Source organism: Drosophila sechellia, chromosome X (assembly GCF_004382195.2).
Source record: "Drosophila sechellia strain sech25 chromosome X, ASM438219v1, whole genome shotgun sequence".
Classification (NCBI taxonomy): Eukaryota; Metazoa; Arthropoda; class Insecta; order Diptera; family Drosophilidae; genus Drosophila; species Drosophila sechellia.
Window position 1 is genome coordinate 12704930 of NC_045954.1, and position 20029 is coordinate 12724958.

Sequence of the window (20029 nt, forward strand, 5' to 3'; positions counted from 1 at the left end):
GCCATCGAGACTGAAGACAAAGAGAAAAATAATGAACAGGTCTCCATTTGCTGATTCGTTTTCCACTTCCCGGCGACTAGTTAACCTACTCAATACTCAATACGACTTATGGAATAATCAAGTAATCAAGTAATATCCGCAAAATAACCGCCGCAACGCTGCTGCGCAGGCGCGTGTGTCATTCACAAAAGCAATATGGAGATGTGGCGCGAGTTGGCTGTTTTGGCCCACGCTGACTTACTATATATATACTATATACATATATATGTATATGTATGGGAAAGGCGACTATATGACGCAGTTGTACAAATCGCAACTCAGCGACTCGGTCACATTCATTCACGGCACATACGCCGCCACTTACAATTTACCCGAAAAAAACAAAAATGAAAAAAAATCACCCATATTAACCGAAGCGTATAAGTTTAAAATTCAGCTAAATAAAAGCCGAAAATGAGAAATACACGCAAATCCACACACCGATCAGTTGGCGAAAGTTCTTCGATATTCATTTTAGCAAAGTAAAACAAACAAATAAAAATGAACAGCAGAATGCAAAAACTATAACTGAACCCAACAATGAAAATCATCAACTAAGCATTAAATGCATTTAAAAATTAAACACAACAAATACATATTTATTTATATATATATATAGATGTACATGTCTACTTGTATGGCCAGGATAGCGAAAATATGAAATATAGCCCCCGATAACAGAATCCAGAATCGAAAACAGAGCAACACCAAAACGGAAATGAATTTGAGCCTAGGAAATCTAGAAGTCTAGAACGGAAACCCCGAAAAATCAAAAAAAAAACTCAAAAATACGCGAAAGTGAAAGTGAAGCGATTTTGCGACGCCTCCCGAAGCTACACCCGAAAATCAACTTCCAACATTTTTATTGATATACACTAAAATCTAGACACTTAAGGCGATTTCATCGATACCAAAATCTAATCTAAGACGAGATTGCATGCAAGTTAGCGAATATGAAACTTCAATTTAGCGTGTAAGCATCGATAAAACGTGCGACAGATTATGCAAAACTACAGAATTAAGCGAAAAAAGCCAAAGAGCGTTAGAATGCCAGAAATTTCAATAAATTTAAATGGTCGCCTGAGGCAGAAGACACGGTAATCAGTGTTGAATGTTAAATTACTTGCTAAATTCAAGCAGATAGTTTAAACAAATAACAAGAAAAAAAAAAAAACAAAAAAACAATAAGGAGAAGACAAGAAAATATACGTAGCCGCTTTGTCAGACGGAACGCGCCCAAACCAAACTAATTAACTAAGTAAACAGAAATAAATTAAATGGAAAAACAAAAATATTTAAATCAATTTTGTGCATAAGAAAACTCGATAATCGTTATATACATATGTATATGTAAGCCAACTACATATGTGTGTGTGCAAGAACAAGATCACAAATCAAAATAAATATAAAAATGCAAAAATAAAAATCATAACTCAACTTCAAACTTAATTAATTATTATCCATTTGATTGTGTATGCTAATTATTATGTCTATAGCGTATCGTACAAATATTAATATACTTTTCGTGCAAAATCCAAGGGCAGCACCTATTTATGCATTACCCTACGATCGTACTTATCCAATTAGTTAACCATCTACCGCATACCCATGTACTTACCTTACTTTTAAATATGCTTACTTACTCACATTTCGATATTGTATTCGTAGCCCCTGAGTAGAACTATTTCAATTGATTTGTACACCCTCCAAGTCATACAATCCAAACCCGAAAAACCGCCCAGCAGCCAATGAAATGCTCTAACTTAATGTAATACATACTAAAATATATTGGAGGCCTGTATGAATATGAAGTGTGTTTGATCGCAGATATTGCAGTTTCAGGATGCACAAAGGAAACGCGAATTCGTCAGCCCGAAAAATATTCGAAATTGTTTCACAATTTTCCGAAAATCTCGGTGATTTCTGCAGGCCTCTAATACATCTAAATGAATAGACGCATATTTGTATGTATTTACCAGAAATATATCTAACTAACACAGACACAAACAGATCACACTTACAACCACACACACTCACACAGTAAAGGACATGATACCGAGGTGACACAAATTTAGATGCATATTATTATATAACTTATATTGAAAAACAAAAGCGATAAGATGAAAACGTAAATTTTACTATACTCGTACATATAAATTATATGAATGTATGTAAATTATTATTATATTTGTATTTTATTGTATGTATTAGTTTTGTTCTACGCTCTTTTGCTCTTTCATAAACAAAAAAACAAAAATTTTAAAACGAAATCCAAACGAAACTTGATAACAAAAACTAAAACCAAACAACAAAAAGCCGGCAAGCAATGGTATACAAAATAAAATAAAAATATGGCAAGAGAAAATCCACAAAAAAAATGAAATAAAATTGAATGAAAAATTTACCAAAAACCAAGTTGTTTTTATTCCAAGTGTAGCTGGCAATCAAACGATTCATCTGCAGTTAACATGATTTATTCGCTACGTAAGTGTGCTTGGCTAAGATGAATAAATATCATAAATATCTGTCAGCTACATTAAACGTTCAAACATTACACACATATATCTATATATTTATATATATTTTTATCTTACATTATTACATGTTTAAGGGCTTAAAAAAAATTTCCTTAGGTACATGGGTACGTATGTTTTATTCTGCGTCTCTTTCTATATCCTCTCAGGATTTGAATATATTTTGTATTATAAAATATTACTCATAAAATCATCGGGGGGAACCTGTAATTTCTTGGCATTTGATTCCCGCAATTTCTCTGGATATGACATAGATAGTTTTCTGGGGTTAGCCTGGGGTGAAACCTAAATATTTTAAAGTTAAATTTAAATTTTCAATTTTTCTGGCTTCAAGCTTAGATTTGGTTTATATGTTTTTTTCTTAATGCTTAACACTATGCTTTATAAATTTTTTCAAAATATATTTGAAAACTTGTTCAGTAAAAATTGTAAATTTATAATTCTTAATAGTGTTTTTAGAAACTTTTTTCCTTGAAAGATCAAGCATTTTCAAATTAAACAATTTTCCAACTCTAAATGCATTTCGGGCATAGTATCCCAGGATATAAAATATGACAGGAACATTTAAAATAATTGAAACCGGTATTCATTTTAACAAAATTAAGTTATAAAAAAATATTTTGTTATCATGAATACATAGCTCAGAAATAAGTGTGCCGGACTGGTCTTCAAAATCTTTGCTCGGCGATGCGGTCAACGTTTCGATCGACCCTCGCGCGATACGCCTTAAACGCCCAACTCTCGGCTGGGCGTGGTCGTGGCCATCTGTCCAGTATTACTCCCGGCCGGCGGCGGGGTCACCAAACTGGGCAGCAACTTGTTCAGCAGCGTGCGAATGGCGAAGGTGACATCGTGGTTGGCGAAGCAGAACAGGAAGGAGACCACAAAGCCCTGCAGGCTGACGAGCACCACGGATAGCATCTGATAGAAGTGGTCCAGCTGGGTGCCGGCATCCGGACGGTAGGGTAGCAGGAAGTGCTGGAGGCCGAACAGCGGTACAAGGATAATGGTGGCCCGAACCGCCTTCCGGATGGCCAACGGTGCCGGCTGGGCGGACTGGGGATGTAACTTCCGCACGATCACTCGTAGTACGTTGATCAGAAAAACTGGTTGGTGAAATGCAAATAGTTTAACAATATTGTTATTTAAAGAAAATCGTGCATATTACTGAAGCTGGCCAGCAGCGAAAGAGTTATGGGCACCGAGAAGATCCACAAGTAGAGACTGTCAGTTATCCAGCAGCTGCAATAATGCGAAATGAATGTAATCTCTTAATAAATACTATGCAAAATCAAAGCAAATGCAAAGTTGTGTACAAATTTCAAAAGTAACTTACTGCTTATTGTCCGGACTGCTGAAATGCCTGGCCAGTCCGTAGACGATGGCTATGGGTATCGGCGAGAACCAGCTGATGACGATAAACCAGCGCATCACAATCGTGTCCTTGACAAAGACCTGGCGAATGGAAAGAAGGTGGGGGCGTCAGGGGATAAGTCAGGATCTGGACGGACATTCCTGACATCTCAACTTGACGCAGACGTAAAGCAGTTGGCCAACGTGGCGATTTGCTCTCAGACAAATTGCTGGGGGTGGACCATTGCCACGTCAGCGGCTACAGGAAATCACATCTGCCATGCACAGAAGTCGCCCATAAAGAATGCAGACTTGCAGGCAATTGCGAGATTGCCAGACGAGAGAGAGGATAACTTACCACAACGAGCACCAGGTGCAGGTGCAGGCCCTCGCAAAACATCCAGAAATAGTTGACCAACATGAAGTAGTGCACCACCAGATGCAGCCCAATGCACCAGAGCTGAAAGTTAGTTATGTTTATAGCTGTAGGGCTATGTTACATTCATAATTTTTTCCCAGTGCATCTTACCGGATTTTCGGCTATGGTTTCGGAACGCTCCACCACCAGACGGTACCATAATATCCAGGCCACACAGGTGCAGGCCAGCGAGGCGAACAGGTGCACATGGATGCGGATGCGGGTGCAGCGCAGGGATCTGCGAACGGAATGGAACGAAACGGAACGGAAAGGAACGGAAAGGGATATCCGCCCATCAATTTCCGGAGGAAAAGGAACCGTGTGGGGCGTAGACAAACACTTACTTGAAGCCCAAGAAAATAATAATCGATATGAGCAGGGCCAGCAGGGAGAGGGCGTACCCCTTCACGTACAGCTCGTTGATGAACTGGCGAAACTGCAGTGGCAACTTTCTTGATTAATGCCCATGTACACCCGCTTGGTGCCGCCGAAGCACTTACCTCCAGGTCCTCGTAGTCCACGCAGTTGGTGTAATTGGACCAGGTCTGATTGCTAACCGGATGACGGTACCAGGAGCCGTTCTCCAGGCAGCTATGAATGCGAAATGCTTACGATAATTGTGACTGGCTAAGTGCGGGCAGCTGGGGGAGGGGGGTTTCTACCAAAGCGCCTGACAATGCACAAGTTACCCAACTTTACCAGGAGCCAGCTGAGCTCAGCTGGCGTGTAAAGTGGTATGAACGCTATCCATTAAATTGGAGATACATGCATGTAGTGCAAGTTTTGGAGTGCTGCTACAGTACACTTAGGGAGATTATCTCTGCAAGCGCTGAAGAAGGTTTTATTTTTCTTTCATTTTCCATCATCTTTTTCTGAGATGTGATGAAATATGCTGCGAGTTTATGTAATAAACTCGAATGTAAGCTCTATAGGATTTTCCCTGTTTGTAGCACTCATACATAAACATTGTATTTTATGACACACAGAACACATTAAAGCAAATGCCAAATATTGCAGGATATGTTCGAATTTATGCTCAAACGAATATTACGAGTTGCTGAGTTTATTTGGCCATGCGAAATCCTGAACGGAATGAAAATCTATCCTATCCTTGGGCGCGTAATATTCAGGCATATTGGGCATTTAACTCACGTCTTGTGGGCCAGAAATTTTCTGTTGAATCCTTCGACGAAATCGGGACAATATTGACTCAGCACAGTCCCGGCCGGAGTCCTTGGCCAGCAGAGATATCCGTCAAAGTTCAGAGGGCAAAAGAGTCGGCTCTCTTTCTGATTTGTGGCCATCGTGGCACTGACGACGGTGGCCATCAGCTCCTCCTTCTCCGCCAGCTTCTCGTCCACGTTACTCATGTCAATAACGCCCTCGTTCATCGCGGCATTCTCCAGATATCGCGGCACCGGGCTAAAGTTCTCTGGCAAATCGGAATCGTAGTCTGTGCACGGCGACAAGTGCCATTAAAATGGGTTTACTTTTTAATGCATGAAAATATTGCATTTTAAATAATACAATCTATAGGCTGCATAACTGGAACTGATGGAATTTAAAATTAAAGTTAAATTCAATTGCATGCTTGCTTTATGTAAAGTAAAGTGGTATTTAAATTCCACATAACATGCTTAAGTTAGTTAATAGATCAACGTTCTTATATAAATTCTGAATAAAAATATATGTACATTTGTTCAAGGTGTTAAGTACTATTTAAATTAATAAATTTGTTTTGAGATGCCAATGATTTGCATTGTAACGAAAACCCATGTTTAAATTTGCATGCCCAAGAAGTAAGCCAATGATTTTGTATATATTTAAATACATTATTTGAAATGCATTAAATGAAATCAGATGGGCTGTAATTTAATTTAATTCTCTTCTCTCTTTCTTATCTTTTTTATGCCTCTGCTATTCTTTCGCTTTTGCTGTGTGCACGAGGGCAGGCGGCAAATCACGTATACGCCTGTTGGCCGCCACTCACCTGTTGCTGGGCCAAGTGAGAATGATGGGTCGTCCGTATCGTATGTGACATTCTGGTATCGAAACACGCACTCCGCATACAAATGCCTTAAAAATATGCGCAGATTATCCTGCGTTTGGGCCTGCGATGCCACATCCACATTTTCCACATCCGAATCTGAAGAGGTTGTCGCCATCGTGGGTCGTTTCAACGTGGGTAACTCTTGTCATGGACTAATGCACTGAAAAAATAGAATGACCTAACATCAAAGGTAATTTGAAAGGTTTAAAAAAAAGTGTTGCTTACACATAGAAACTTGTACAAGCTAGTTTTTAAAATTTATTCTGATTCAAATGTATTTTATTATATTTTACATTAGCTCTCTCTGTATTTCGCCATAGCGAAGTGAACTTGTGTCGCTTGTGGCTGTCCATTCGTGTGTGCATTTCTAATTTGGTTAGGCTTCAAAGAGTTGCCCGAGTTGGGTTGATATTTGTGGAGGGGTTCTGTCTGCGGGGAAATGGTGCCAAAGGAAATGGAATATCCACACGGGGCAGCCACCCACAAAATATCGAAGCACTCGCAACCCACCTGAGTGTCGTGTGAGCCGAGTCACCTACTCGTCTCTCATATGTTGTAAATCAGTTTATTGTCTAATTAATGGCGGTGCTTAACTGTGTCGCTATTTCTGCTACCGTGGTTGGGCGAACTTAATTGCATTTCGTCGCACAGAGAGACAAAGCAAATGCCACGGGGTAAAAACTCAAATGAAATGCACTTTGATCGGGGGGCATACACACACAAACACACTCACACACGCGCACACAACACGTGGCCCAAAAGGCGGGATGAGCTGCAAAGTTCTTGCCTAACTTGGTTATATTTTTAATCAAAACTCATTTCACTTGATTGAGTTTCCACAGAAGCCTGCACAGGCACTGGAAAAGCTGGCATGCACGACGATACATACAAAGTAAGATGATTTTCCCGCTACCAAGCTAAACTTTAATTTGCGGCATTAATTTATTACACCGAACTGGGACAGTTTCCCATGATGGAAATGGCGCCTGGCTAAACATTCTTGCATGTTATTTATTTTTGCAAGTGTCTTCGCCAGGCAATTAGCCGCAGGTAAGCGGAGCAGGACGATGGAAGGACCAAGGACTAGAGCGCCCTTTGTTGGCCATCAATTCAAATGGCCGTCTTGAAGCACTAATGAGCATTAATTGCATTCACATTCCCCCTCCTTTGAATTAAATCCATTGCAGAATTCCCGCTTTATCATTGCTGTGAGGCAAATTACACTTTAAGTAGCACAGAACTCTACGTTTATTCAACAGATTCCATTTCTCACGCTAGTTAAATGCATATAAAGAAATAGAGACTACAAATATGTCTTCAATAAAAAATTTTGGCTCTCTTTTTCTACTAGCATGAAAAATAAAATTTTTTAGAATATTTCCCAATAATTTTTAGCTGTAAGTTAAAGAAGCTTTTTGAAAGCAAGCTGCTCTCAGCAATAATAAGAAAATGTAGCAGTGAAAACTAGACAACATTTTTACTTTTACTACTCGGTTTTACTACAGCCAGTTCTAAACAATTTTAAATTAGATAAACTACTTTGCCCAACTATAAAATTCCCTCTGCCCTTTTGTTTTAACGACTACTGACTTGGCGAAAAAAAAAGTATGCAGGGAAATTACAAGAAAATCTGAAGCGCCCTGTGTGGCCAAGATATTGCTCCACAAAACTAAAGAAGCCCTTCAAGAAATACGCAAGCATCTGCAACATTTTTGGCAAATTGTTTTGTTTTGCATAGTTCTGGATGCTGGATACTTGGGAAGGGGAATAGAAGCCATCGGAATGGGGGCACTCATTTTGGAGCATTCATAAAACACAAATAATTGGAAAACGTTTGCTTGCATAAATTATGCACGATATTGAAATTTATTGTCAACAATGGGTGGCGAAAGAGAAAGGACTTATTTTCCTTTTGTTTTTTGGCGACAGGATCGCCCGCTGCAGAAGATACAAATGGCCAATCAATAGGGGTGGGCGCAAAAAGCTGCCAGAGGAATAATTATATGTACACATGCTGAATATTGATGATGAATTGTTTTGTCTAGCAGCCTAGCAAAAAAAAAGAGAAATAAAATTAATAGAGGCGGAGGGAAAAGCCGTCAATGCGGTTAATGATGCTAGCGTTTGCAGGCCATTTGCAGGCCGGAAACGGAAATGCCACGCAAACCGACCAAAACACACACACACATAAGCCAGCACACGCACACGAAATGAAAGCGGACATGCGAAATAATGCCACATTATTCGGCCATTCTTGGCGGATCAATTATAATAACAAATTACTTCATCCACATCGCCTGGGTCACCAAATGAAATTACGCACGCCGGAGTGGCCACGAATCATCCGGAATTCCAATCCCCTGAAGGATCTTCTGGGCATAAAAGTTGCCAACCTTGCGAATTATAACACTCATTTCCTTATTTCCTGCCAATCACTGCCTTATTTTCCCTGTGTAGCGCAAAAACTTTTCGCATAAAACAACCGCAAATAGGATGGGGCTTGAAATCGAATTATTTATTTGTACTGTGTACGCAAATATTTAATTCGATTGTTTACTTAATTAAACGGTCGAAAATGAAGTCCCATGCCGTGCACTAATTATGCTAACTATTTACTGAAATATTTTTGTTCAAATATGTTTTAGAAATATTTTCACCTAATATTCGCATAATAAGTGTCGAGAATTTGCGCAAAAACAGGTGCCAACAGATCACTTACATGGAGCCCCACACAGGCAATTGAATTCATTCAATTGTTTGGCACTGCCATTCATTGAAAACTTAAACAATTGATTCGGTTTCAGTTCACCGCTCGTCACGTACAGAACACAGAAACACAACAAAATATTAGAAACACGGACAAAAAATGCTCTTTCTGTTATCGGTATTCAAAATTGGCCGCTCCACTCCGATTTTCGAACCGCTCTGCTCCGCGTGCCGCTGGCAAATGGTACGGCATCCGGGAAAAACCGCCTGCCGATGTGGCTGGCAGTTTCCTCATATTTTCCCCATTTTCCCATTTTCACGCCCATCCACCATCTGGCACATTGAAGGAAATGTACGAAAAAAGACGTGAGTAAGTGGGTATTTGCTTCAAGAATTATATTTAAACTAAAAATGTCAAAAGTATCTTCATCTTAATTTAAGTTCCAGCACACATTTTAAAAACACTTTCAGCACACTTGTGTTTCCAATCATTTGTGGCATTAAAGAGAATACATTATTGATTTTATTTAAATGGTGTAGAACTTATACTTTCTTTCAGTGCACGAGTACTGCTTTCTCGAACACTGCTTGCCAGCAACAAGTTGTCGGCGCACTGCTTCTATGCTTTTGTGCGCCAACTAAATTGCTTGTCGTGGGCGTGTATAACAGTTTTCTAGGTGGGCGTGGCGCACACAGCTGGGACCCACAAATTCCTAAGGTTTTCGAGTTTTGTTAAAGGAATTTGCTTAACCCAACTGAGTATTTCCATTTAAGAAAAACTATATTTGATGGCTTATTTTAAATGTGTTTTTATAAGGATGCAACAAGAAATATTGATAGGGATATTTTAGATAATTATATATTATCTAAAAAAAATTAATAAAAAACCTATAAACATGTATTTCATTTAGAAACTAATTAATTTAATTTTCAACTCGTTTATCAACAATAAAATCTGTATATAATAAAACGACCTGAAAGCAATTTTTAGCAACAACACTTGGGCAAACAATGGGTTAAGACTTCTCAAGTACAAGGAAAGTTTTGGTGTTTGTTTCACTTTGAAACTGTAGTTAAAAGCATTTGATGCGATTGCAATGCAACTTTATTATTATCACGCAGTAACCTTTAAGATTCAACTTTAGTGAATACTTCGTTTCAGTTCACTTCAATTCTCGATTCATGTAAAATACCTCAGCAAACTTTCATAAAATTTATTCCTGAATAGCTGATGTCCTGCATAGCAAGCGTTTATAAATATTTTATGCGGTTATCTGCCGTTTCTTCAGACAAAATTGGCATCGACTTAGGATTGATAAAGAATTCTTTGCAAAATCTAAGAGAATTTCATATAAAATGTATTTCACAATTAGCAGCACACAGTGTGGTGTGAAAATTTCTGGCTTCTCAGCTCGTAAAAAGCCATGTCGCCCATAAAAGTGAATTTAAGGCAAACCGCCTTTGCAATATAATTTTCTGCACATGTCCGCAAATATATGTAAGTGCACTTTACTTTTATGAATGGTCAGGAGCAAGTACGAGATTGGGTACAAGTCTACACCAGGGCTTACACGTTTTAATTGTTTGCTTATAACATAGTATTACTTGGTTACCTGGCTCGTACTTAAAGTTGAATCACTGTAATTGTATAAGCCAAGATTGATTAAACTTTGGCTTAAGGCAAAAAATAAGGTAACATGTGGATCTTTGTGATTAATAAGCACTGTATTAATAGAAGCATGACTACACTTTTATATGCCACTGTCTTCAAAAGAAGTGTGAAAAATGGCTCTCAGATTAGTTAGGTCAGGTTCTATCGACATTAATCCAGTTAGCCACGTTAAGAACAATCTGGCGCCAGTTGAGCGAGCTTAAAGTGCTAGTTGGAGAGTTTAAACAGCGGCAAAGACAACGATTTTTTTGTTAGGTAATACCACATTACTATGGCATAATGTCACCGCTCTTCGGTCGCACGTTCCGGAGTGATAAAAGCCGGGGAGACGGGGTTTTAAACATAAAAAAAATGCTCGAGAGTGATGTAAAGACCATAATCACATGCACGTTCCAGACCCCATTTCTCAGTCGAGTCACTGACCCATAAAAGCGGGGATCTCCATGTTCAGCGACATCAGTTCCATCGGCAACATGTTCCACCCAAGGTCTCAGTCCAGCTCCTTAGCTCTACTCCTGACTTTCGTCCTGGCTTCCGTCGGCGTTCATGGGGACTACGATTGGTATGGCGATTATTCGGGCTCTGAACTGGACTATATCTTTGCGGATGTCAACTATGATGCAGTGTGCCCACCAGGTGGTTATGCTGTCTGCGCCACCGATGGCTATAACTACCATCCATTCTCGAGCAAGTGCCGTCTGGACTCACAGAACTTGAAACTGTTGTTTGCCGTAAAGAAGGGTAAGTTCTCAATTTATATCCTTGTTTATGCAAGGTTATTTTGATAACTTTCCTTTCTTGATTTCTTTGTATAGAACTCACCCAAACTGACCTGAGCTACTGTCCCTCATATCCCCCGCAGCCGTATGGTCCGCCTGTTCCTGCTCACGGCTATCATCCGAAGCCAGTTCAGAATTATGCCCCGGTTCGGTATTCCTCATCGTCTGGCCAGAATTCGTATGCCTATGCCGCTGCCAGCGGGCCCTATGGCGCCAAGGCGGTGGCTGAGGCTCCGGGTCCGTATCCTGTGGCTTCTCCCTCCTATTCCGTCTCGTATCCCGCCGCTCCGTCTGCCTATGCCCCACCCCCTGCCAAATACCCATCCCCGCCCCCGTCCTATCCCGTTTATGCCAAACCAGTGCCGGCCTATGCTGCTGTTTATAGTTACGCTGGAACCACCAAGGCGCCATCTACCGGATCGACTACGACGTCCGCCACTACAGGCACCACAAAAGCCAACAGATACCCTGGATACCCCACCAAATACGCAACCACCACAGCGGCAACAACCACAGCAGCAACCACTACTTTAGCAACAACTACTGCAGCAACAACTACTGCAGCAACCACTACTGCAGCAACTACTACGGCAGCAACAACAACTGCAGCAACCACTAAGGCAGCAACAACTACCGCAGCAACAACAACTGCAGCAACCACTAAGGCAGCAACAACTACCGCAGCAACAACAACTGCAGCAACCACCAAGGCAGCAACAACTACTGCAGCAACAACTACCGCAGCAACAACAACTGCTGCAATAACTGCAGCGGGAACAACTGCAGCAACAACTACTGCAGCAACAACTGCAGCAGCAACAACTGCAGCAGCAACAACTGCAGCAGCAACAACTGCAGCAGCAACAACTGCAGCAGCAACAACAGCAGCAACAACTACTGCAGCAACAACTGCAGCGGGAACAACTGCAGCAACAACTACTGCAGCAACAACTGCAGCAGCAACAACTGCCGCTCCTTCTGTAAGTAGACTTCCAAGCAATATTGGAATCTGAAACCATTTTATACATTTATATATATCCCCCATTTTAGAACCCCTAATTAAAAGGAAAATTCTATCGATCGCCAACACCAATGAGCAACGCACTCGAAAGTCCAGGAAAACCACAGAACAACCGCACGAAGTCAAGACCAAATGAAATAATAATTTTGACCACAGCAATATGTAGAGTGTTCCATTTTAGCCACAATAAAGCAATCAGTACAGCACATAAACAAATTGAGTCGATCGCATCTGGGTCTTGATTTTCGGTAGGCACTGAGAAAAACTAGTATCTCACTTTGCATTTTAAGGTCACATGGGAAATGTTCTTAAAAAGTTTAAAAAAATATAAGTGGTATTAAAAATTTTTTTGATTATTTTATATTTAAATTAAATTCAAAATGGCTTTATAAAGTTTGTATCTTCAATTGAAGAGTGCTTTAGTTCTTATGAAAAATTCAAAGCTTAAAAAATAAGTTTAGTGTTCTTTTTTGTGTCGCTTTGAAGTGTTATCATTAGATTTTTGCTATGTGGTGTTCGGTTGGTTGGTTGGGTGTTTTTTGGTGTTTTTGGGTGCTGCGATGTGGGCGGCAGTTATCAGCGCCTCTTGCCCCACACACGCGAACAGGTGTTTGCCATTGTTTGCTGGGCGTATAATTTTTGCTGCGGCTTAATAGATTTTTTTAAGCAGTTTTCCGCTTTTGTGCCCGCCCTTATCTTTTGACAATAAAGCGGCATTAAAAGCGGGTCGGAAATCGGTGGCGGAAGGGTCGAAACAATGGGCCACAAGGGGTGTGGGTGAGGGTCTGGGTCTGGGTCTGGCTGTTCATGGGTGGATCCCCTACTTTTAGCGGGAAAACGGAAACGGAAATTAACAAATGCCCCAGGCATTGCCAAACAACAAGGACAACCGCCCGGCTAAAACAGCCATTTATATTCAAATTGTCTTAACATGGCTCTGATTTTTTGCCCACCAGCTAGCATTTTTTTGTTTTGTTTTGACATTATTTGTATTTTATTTTTTCTGCCTTCGAGGGCGGCCAAAAGTTTAATGGGCAAATCTGTTTAATTAAATGATAAACATTTAATTTGCGCCGCCGAGCCTGCCAACACTTTGTTTATTTTGTTAGATAGGCGTTTATCAACAACCATGGCACTTAAATGTTTTCATTATTACTATTTTAAGATTTAAGAATTGGTCATTACATTTAAGAATTTATGCGCTAAAATCTTAAAAAATGGCAGACTGGCGCAAAGATTATTTATTATTATTATTATCGTATATCAAATAAAATTTGCTCAGCTTTGGTTAGCTTATAAGTGTGAAAGAAACTTACAGGTGTTTCTTCAACGATAAATTGCTGGATTTATCAGTTCAACATAAATATTCTTTTTTTGCTTTTTAGCTTTTGTATATATGAATGCTGTCGTTCTGCAAAATGATAATTTTGCCCCCACCCACTTCAAGTCACGGAAAAACATTTCACAACTTGCGCATATTTTGTGTAAAATAATTTGTAAAATTTCATTTATTTGATTTGATTTACCCAGCCAGCGCGATGTTGTTTTTTAGCCGCCAGCTCGTGTTTTCGCTTTGCTCATTAAAACTTTGCACCGCCGGTGGAAAGTGCGAACAGTGCTGAGCAGGCGAAAATATCCGGCACAATTGAATGAACTCTTTCTTTTCAGCTTTTATTATTTTTTTTTTCTTTTTGGTTCGTTCAATTCTGGCGCCGCTGAAGTGAAACTTGAAAGACAGCTGCCCGTGAAATCGAAAGGCCCTCGAAGTTTTGATGGCCGATAGCAGATGGCAGTCACAGCATCCTAAGCCAATTATTGACATTCCCTGGCAGCTCGCATAAATCAAAATTTGCACAGAGCCCACGAAGGAACTAAGGGTGAAATAAGGAAAAATATAAAGAAAACTCAGGAAGGAGATTAAGTCGAAGAAGCTGGCCGTACTTAAGCGGATTTGCATGCTAGCGGTACTAAGATGTCGCGAGTCCATCGAAAATATTACTCATACGCATTGTTTTAAGAATTTTTATTTATATTGATATAAGATCTTTTGACCATATTGAATGCTCGGTTAATGCACTCTGCATCGTACTTAATATGTGATTGTTTTAATGGATTATACACTAATATCTCTGATTACAAAATTCTGGAAGGCCACTTTGATACGCCTAATATTCCATTGTAACCTTTCTTTTATTTTTTTTTTTGGAAATTTGTTTTGCAAAGTATTTGATGGTCGCCCGAATCCAATAAATCACAGCTTCGTTTTTTTAATAAATTTGAAGCGGAACAAGATTTGTGGTGGTTTAGGCGCGGACAAATATTTTACTTAGATGCCGTGCTGCCACGCCCATTGCCGCATAAATCAAATACCGCTCCTCTTGAATTTCATCTTTTTTTTCTTTTCACATTTTTACAAATATTTTTTCTGGCCGCCGCGCTGCTCGAATTGATATTTATGGTCGTGAAATCGGCTTATAACAACATTACCCATGCCCACCAACCCGGCCTATTCCACAATCAAACATATATTGGCCATATATACAACGCTTAGCCAGCGGGTTGTTTATAATTCAAACCGAAAATCGCGGCAAAATCAGATCACACTTAACGGACGAGAACAATGTGTTGGTTATTTTTATTGGATTTAATTGCGAGTACCTGAACTTGGCCAAGAAATCATGGGTATAAGGTCTCTTGCCGGAAGCCAAACAACTGGGCAAATCCGATCAAATATTGATTGAAATAGACGATGCGGGATAAATTTGGATTCTATCAAATGGGTGTAAACAGGCTCCCTGTTTGCGTTCAATTTATTGCGGGAATCTCGACCAGCTTTTCCACTTTACTGACAGCTCGCATCCAATATTCATAGATTTCATTTAATTAGCCACCTGACGATTAATGAGAATTAAGCTTCGTTAATCACGCGTTTTTATTAATGGCCCACCGGAGAGGTATTGATACAGGTATCAATTCCTTTAATAACGTTGTGTTTTTTACCTTTTAGCTTTTAAAAAGAAAAAAATATTCCACCCGTATGACCACTCATAGGTAAATTTTCTCCCTGTATTGAAAATATTTTAATATTTTTTTACCTTAAGTTAGGGTATTCAGTAGTTATTTTGGTCTACTAGAGCTTCTTCACGCAAACACGATTAATTTTAAATTTTCTTTTGATTATTTATAAGATAACAAAGGAAGGGAAATGCGGAAAAGACAAATGAAGCATTAATAATACCAACGAGCTGTTTGCTTTTTCAATAACTTGTATATGTTGAGGGAATAGCCAATGTTTAAAGGGCTAATTAGGCCATAAGTATATTAATGCAAAAGTGTGCTTTTATTTTAGCATGAAAAATGTTTTGATATTTGAGATAAAATTCTTATACGAATCTTATGCGAATAGTTCTTGATAAATGTTCATCAAAAAAACGTATTTTTTCATATTCAAAAGCTTAGCAATTTTACGTTGGCTTAAGTTAAGCACTTAAAAATATTTCCAATTAATTGTTTTTATTTTTTTTTTTTTTGAATGACATTTGTTTAAGTATATTAAATATTTCCTTTGCATGATATATCACATATTTTACTTCTAATTAACCTTAATGTTGTCAATACATCTATCACCTCAACTTTTTCTATATTTATATTGCCACACAAATTTGATGCTAATATAAATAGATCGCTGATTACATTTAGTCAGATATTAGTTTAAATTTTCGACTGCCCGTGGTAACATTAGTCGCAAACGAATTGTTTGTTTATCCAGCTCAACGAATATTGGTTATTAATAGCCGGTGTCATTGCCCATGCCACACAGTATTAAATTATTTAAATGTCCACCGCTAATGGACATCGAAAAAAAGGGCAGAGAGTGAGAGGCTGAACAGAGTGGGTCTCCATTGAATATGTTTGTTTGCAAAATTGATCAAAAGCGCAACTGACAGCTCAGGGAGCGTCACAAGGAAAATAAATTAAAAATACATAAGCCGCTCAATTACGAAATATGGTACATTTAATTTGTAAGCAAGCCAAAAAAGACAAGAAAGTCGGGAAAAAAGAAGGCAATAGAAACAAACACAGTGGCCAAGCGCAGTTTCACTGCCCATGAAAATGGAATCCAATTTCCATGTCTTTTTTTTTTTTGGCCATTGCCACTGCCATTTCCGTGTTTTTTCTCGCCGCTCTTTGTTATATCTTTTTTTTTCTGTTGGTTTCAGTTGTCTACTGTACCGGGGGCAACATAAAAATTTAATATTCGCCCAGAAGTCGGCTGCAATAAAATGCTTAACAGTGTATAGTGGCGTAAGTAACTTCAATGTGGAATCATAAACCATGATCCGGGCCGCGCTGACCCCCCAAATTATGTTGTAAAAGTGGCGAAAAACAAGCAAATGGCGACACTTGAGATCCCATTCCCCCCAGCATTTTTCCCAAAAAAACAGACAGAGAAACAGTAGACCAGACAGAGCAGACAGACGCCTCATTAGTCGAGCGGTCAGTGGGCCACTTTAAGAGCTACTGGTACTGAGTGGAGCGGGAAAAAATGGCTGGGAAATTGGTCTATAGAGTGGGTGAGTTATAGAGGTCCTATTCGAAACGGACCGGAACGGAACAAAGCATATGCAAACTGGTTTTGGGGCTTGTTCTTGGCCGAAATCAGTCATAACTTATTTGCAGGCTTATCGAATGACAGCGCCGAGTGGCATTCAAAGGCAAAATCTTTGTGTGGGATAACAAAAGTAACCATATTTTTAGTCCAGACCTTGGCCTATATAAAAGGCTTTTATTTTAATTATACAACGAGCTATTGATTCGATTTCTCTTTAGAATGAATATCCAAGTAGATAATTTTGTTTGACTACTCATTCCAAATGAATATATTTCATTATGTTTTCCCATTGCATCCCCAATTTACTAAGTTAAGTTTAAGACTGTGAACATTGAGCAAAAGTCTAACCTTCTGACATTTCTTAATTAACTATGGGCATTTTCCAACATTTTCAGGCGTACCACGTATTTTAATTGGCCTGTCCATTGTGGTGTAAAACACTGGTTAAGCTAAGCATCAGCTAACATTTTGGCGGTCCATGTCGACACTTGTAGGGCCTTTAATGAAGCACCTGTCATCAATGTATTTGCGGTTGGACGCGACTCCTTTTGCTCTGTGTTGTCAGCTGTCATGTACACAAGTGCCCCCCCTTTTTAACACGCCATCTAATGCCCTTTGACCCCTTCGCAAAGACCCCGCACACGTCTGCGTGTGTCTGTGTGAGCCGTGTAAACATGGCCACCAACTAATGAGCCCTCGTTTAGCAGCATTTGGTATTGCAATCATCGGCGATCCTCCAAGAGGGAAATTTAAATAACAAAAAAAATGTAGGTGGCAAAAAACTCAATTTTCAAGTTGTCTTTTTTGGCTATAACTTGACTAATAGTGGTCACAGAGCAAAAAGAAGTACCATTTTATACTCCTTGTAACCAATACTAACAACTCCTTTCACTTTTAAACTAGTTTTGTAAAATTAATTTTTGTCCAAATTTTCGCATTTTTTGTAAGGGGTACCATCATCAAAATTTGCGAAAAATTGAAAAAACCTAGAATACCCAAACTTGAATGCAAATCGATTGGGATTTAAAAAACAAGCTCAACGAGGTATGACATTCCATATTCCATATATTTCCAATGTTTTGATCAAAATACCCAATATTTTATTTACAAAAAATCTGGGAAACTATTTAGTTGTAGTGAAGGAAGCCACGAGCATTATAGAATCCTACCGAGCCGTAAAGTTAAATTCCTCAAATAATATTTAAATAAAAATGTTACAAAACATAGCAACTTAAAGAAACAACATTTTATAAAATTTCACTGATAAAGTTAATGGAACTCCAAATATTCAAATATTGCTGTTGCATTTTGCGATGCAATATACATGATGAACATGTAAAATTCGACACAAGTTACCCAGACATGCGGACATTTGCCGGAAAGCCGGCTTTGAATGTGTCTTGAAACTTGGTTGGTGGGGTGGAAATTGAAATGGAAACGGAACTGAACTGAGTTGAAACCCGTCGAAGTTCTCGCAATGGCAGAACATAAATCAGCTGGCTTCGCTTCGTGCATAACTTATTGCACACTTTGGGGCAGCTATATTGCAATTGTTAGCTGCCACACAATCGCCAGTCATGGGCGAATTTGTCTTGGGTCTTAGTCTTAAGCCAGGCAGTAACAAATACTCGTAACACACATACACACATACTCGTTTGTGTGTGACACAAGGATGCTATCCTGCGCACTGCTAATTGAATCAGAAACCGCACCATCAAATCAGCAGGCAAACGAAACGGCCAACGCGGCGGATGCGCAATGCGAAATGGAAAAGGGGACTATTTTAGAGCATGGCAAAGGATTGCCCACCAGATTGATAAATCCCCAGGCGGAATGCCTTTGACATAAAAAAAAGGACACGAGTGGGGCATACATTTATGCGATTCCTGAATAAATCATTTACTTGCAGTGACGGTCTTCTTTTTATATTCTGTTTTTATTCCAACCCAAAATAAATACGCTCCTAATGTGTGTGTGCGCGCGCGGTTGTATTTGCGTGAGATTTTCGGACATGACAGGATGACTGTTTTCCCCCGGAACCCATGGCGTATGAGCAATATGTGTAGCGCGTAAAATAAACAATACTCACACAGCGAAAAGCCGCACGAATTAAGGAAATTTACCGAATGAATCGTGCAATTAAATGTAATTTAATGTTCTCTGTTTACCTCGACGGCGGGGTGCCTCCCATACTATATATTTCGATCGAAGTTTACGACTCGATGTTGGCGTCTTGACTGCCGAATCCTATAAACGATCAAATTGCCGAGTAACGCGCCAATATTCGTAACACTTGAAACCAAAAAAAAATTGAGGGCGGACTTCGAAAACCGCGACCGTTGTGTTCGCCACAGCAACCGGTTGGCAAGTGAATAAAAAAATACACAACGATGCTAGGAAAACCGACACGAAGGATTCAAATGGGCAAGCAGTTCTCGGCCCACTGCTTGCCGAAAACTGTTATACATAAGTAAAGTATAGTAGTTCTTGTCTTTTGAAAAAAATAAGTGCAAATAAATTATTATTATATACTAAGATAAAAGACATTTGTTGAACAAAATTTGAATTATTCCATACTGGTTCTGAAATAACAGTTTCAAGTGAATATTCATAGAATAAAGGCTTGTTTAAGTAACAACAGCCCGTTGTGCCGAATAGAATCTCAAACCACAGCATTTTTCCAAAAACCATGGTGAAAGGTTTTATCAAGTTTTTCAACCAAGAACGTTTGTTGCACTGCTTCCAGAGCTTTTTGCATAAGCAGTACAGGTGGCTAAAGCATCATGTCAAGCAGTGCTTTTTACTTTAGATTACGGGGTTTCCGATTTACAATTGTTTTATTGTA

At 39.3% G+C, this 20029-nt stretch overlaps 2 protein-coding genes and 1 long non-coding RNA gene across 4 annotated transcripts; 2 read left to right on the forward strand and 1 right to left on the reverse strand.

The window, feature by feature from the left end:
* Positions 1-2497: 2497 nt before the first annotated feature.
* Positions 2498-19508, reverse strand: LOC6618610 (calcitonin gene-related peptide type 1 receptor). Of its 2 annotated transcripts, none has more exons than XM_032724779.1 (10): positions 19353-19508; positions 6335-6554; positions 5497-5797; positions 4845-4935; positions 4689-4780; positions 4456-4582; positions 4285-4386; positions 3910-4028; positions 3742-3815; positions 2498-3679 (listed from the first exon to the last, which is right to left on the reverse strand). In XM_032724779.1, the coding sequence occupies exons 2-10, from the start codon at positions 6507-6509 to the stop codon at positions 3300-3302; spliced, it is 1461 nt and encodes a 486-aa protein (XP_032580670.1). In that variant the 5' UTR covers positions 6510-6554; positions 19353-19508; the 3' UTR covers positions 2498-3299. The 2 variants fall into 2 exon arrangements, with proteins under 2 accessions (XP_032580670.1, XP_002042869.1); XM_002042833.2 differs by lacking the exon at positions 19353-19508 and adding an exon at positions 9114-9828.
* On the forward strand, positions 10935-12435 carry LOC116802003 (salivary glue protein Sgs-3; the record flags this gene model as incomplete). Its single annotated transcript, XM_032724780.1, has 2 exons — positions 10935-11513; positions 11588-12435. Coding segments are annotated over exons 1-2 (1146 nt in total), but the record flags the coding sequence as incomplete, so codon positions are not given.
* Positions 12494-12792, forward strand: LOC116802004. Its single transcript, XR_004362403.1, has 2 exons — positions 12494-12531; positions 12602-12792. It is a non-coding gene; the product is annotated as an uncharacterized LOC116802004 (long non-coding RNA).
* Positions 19509-20029: the final 521 nt, after the last annotated feature.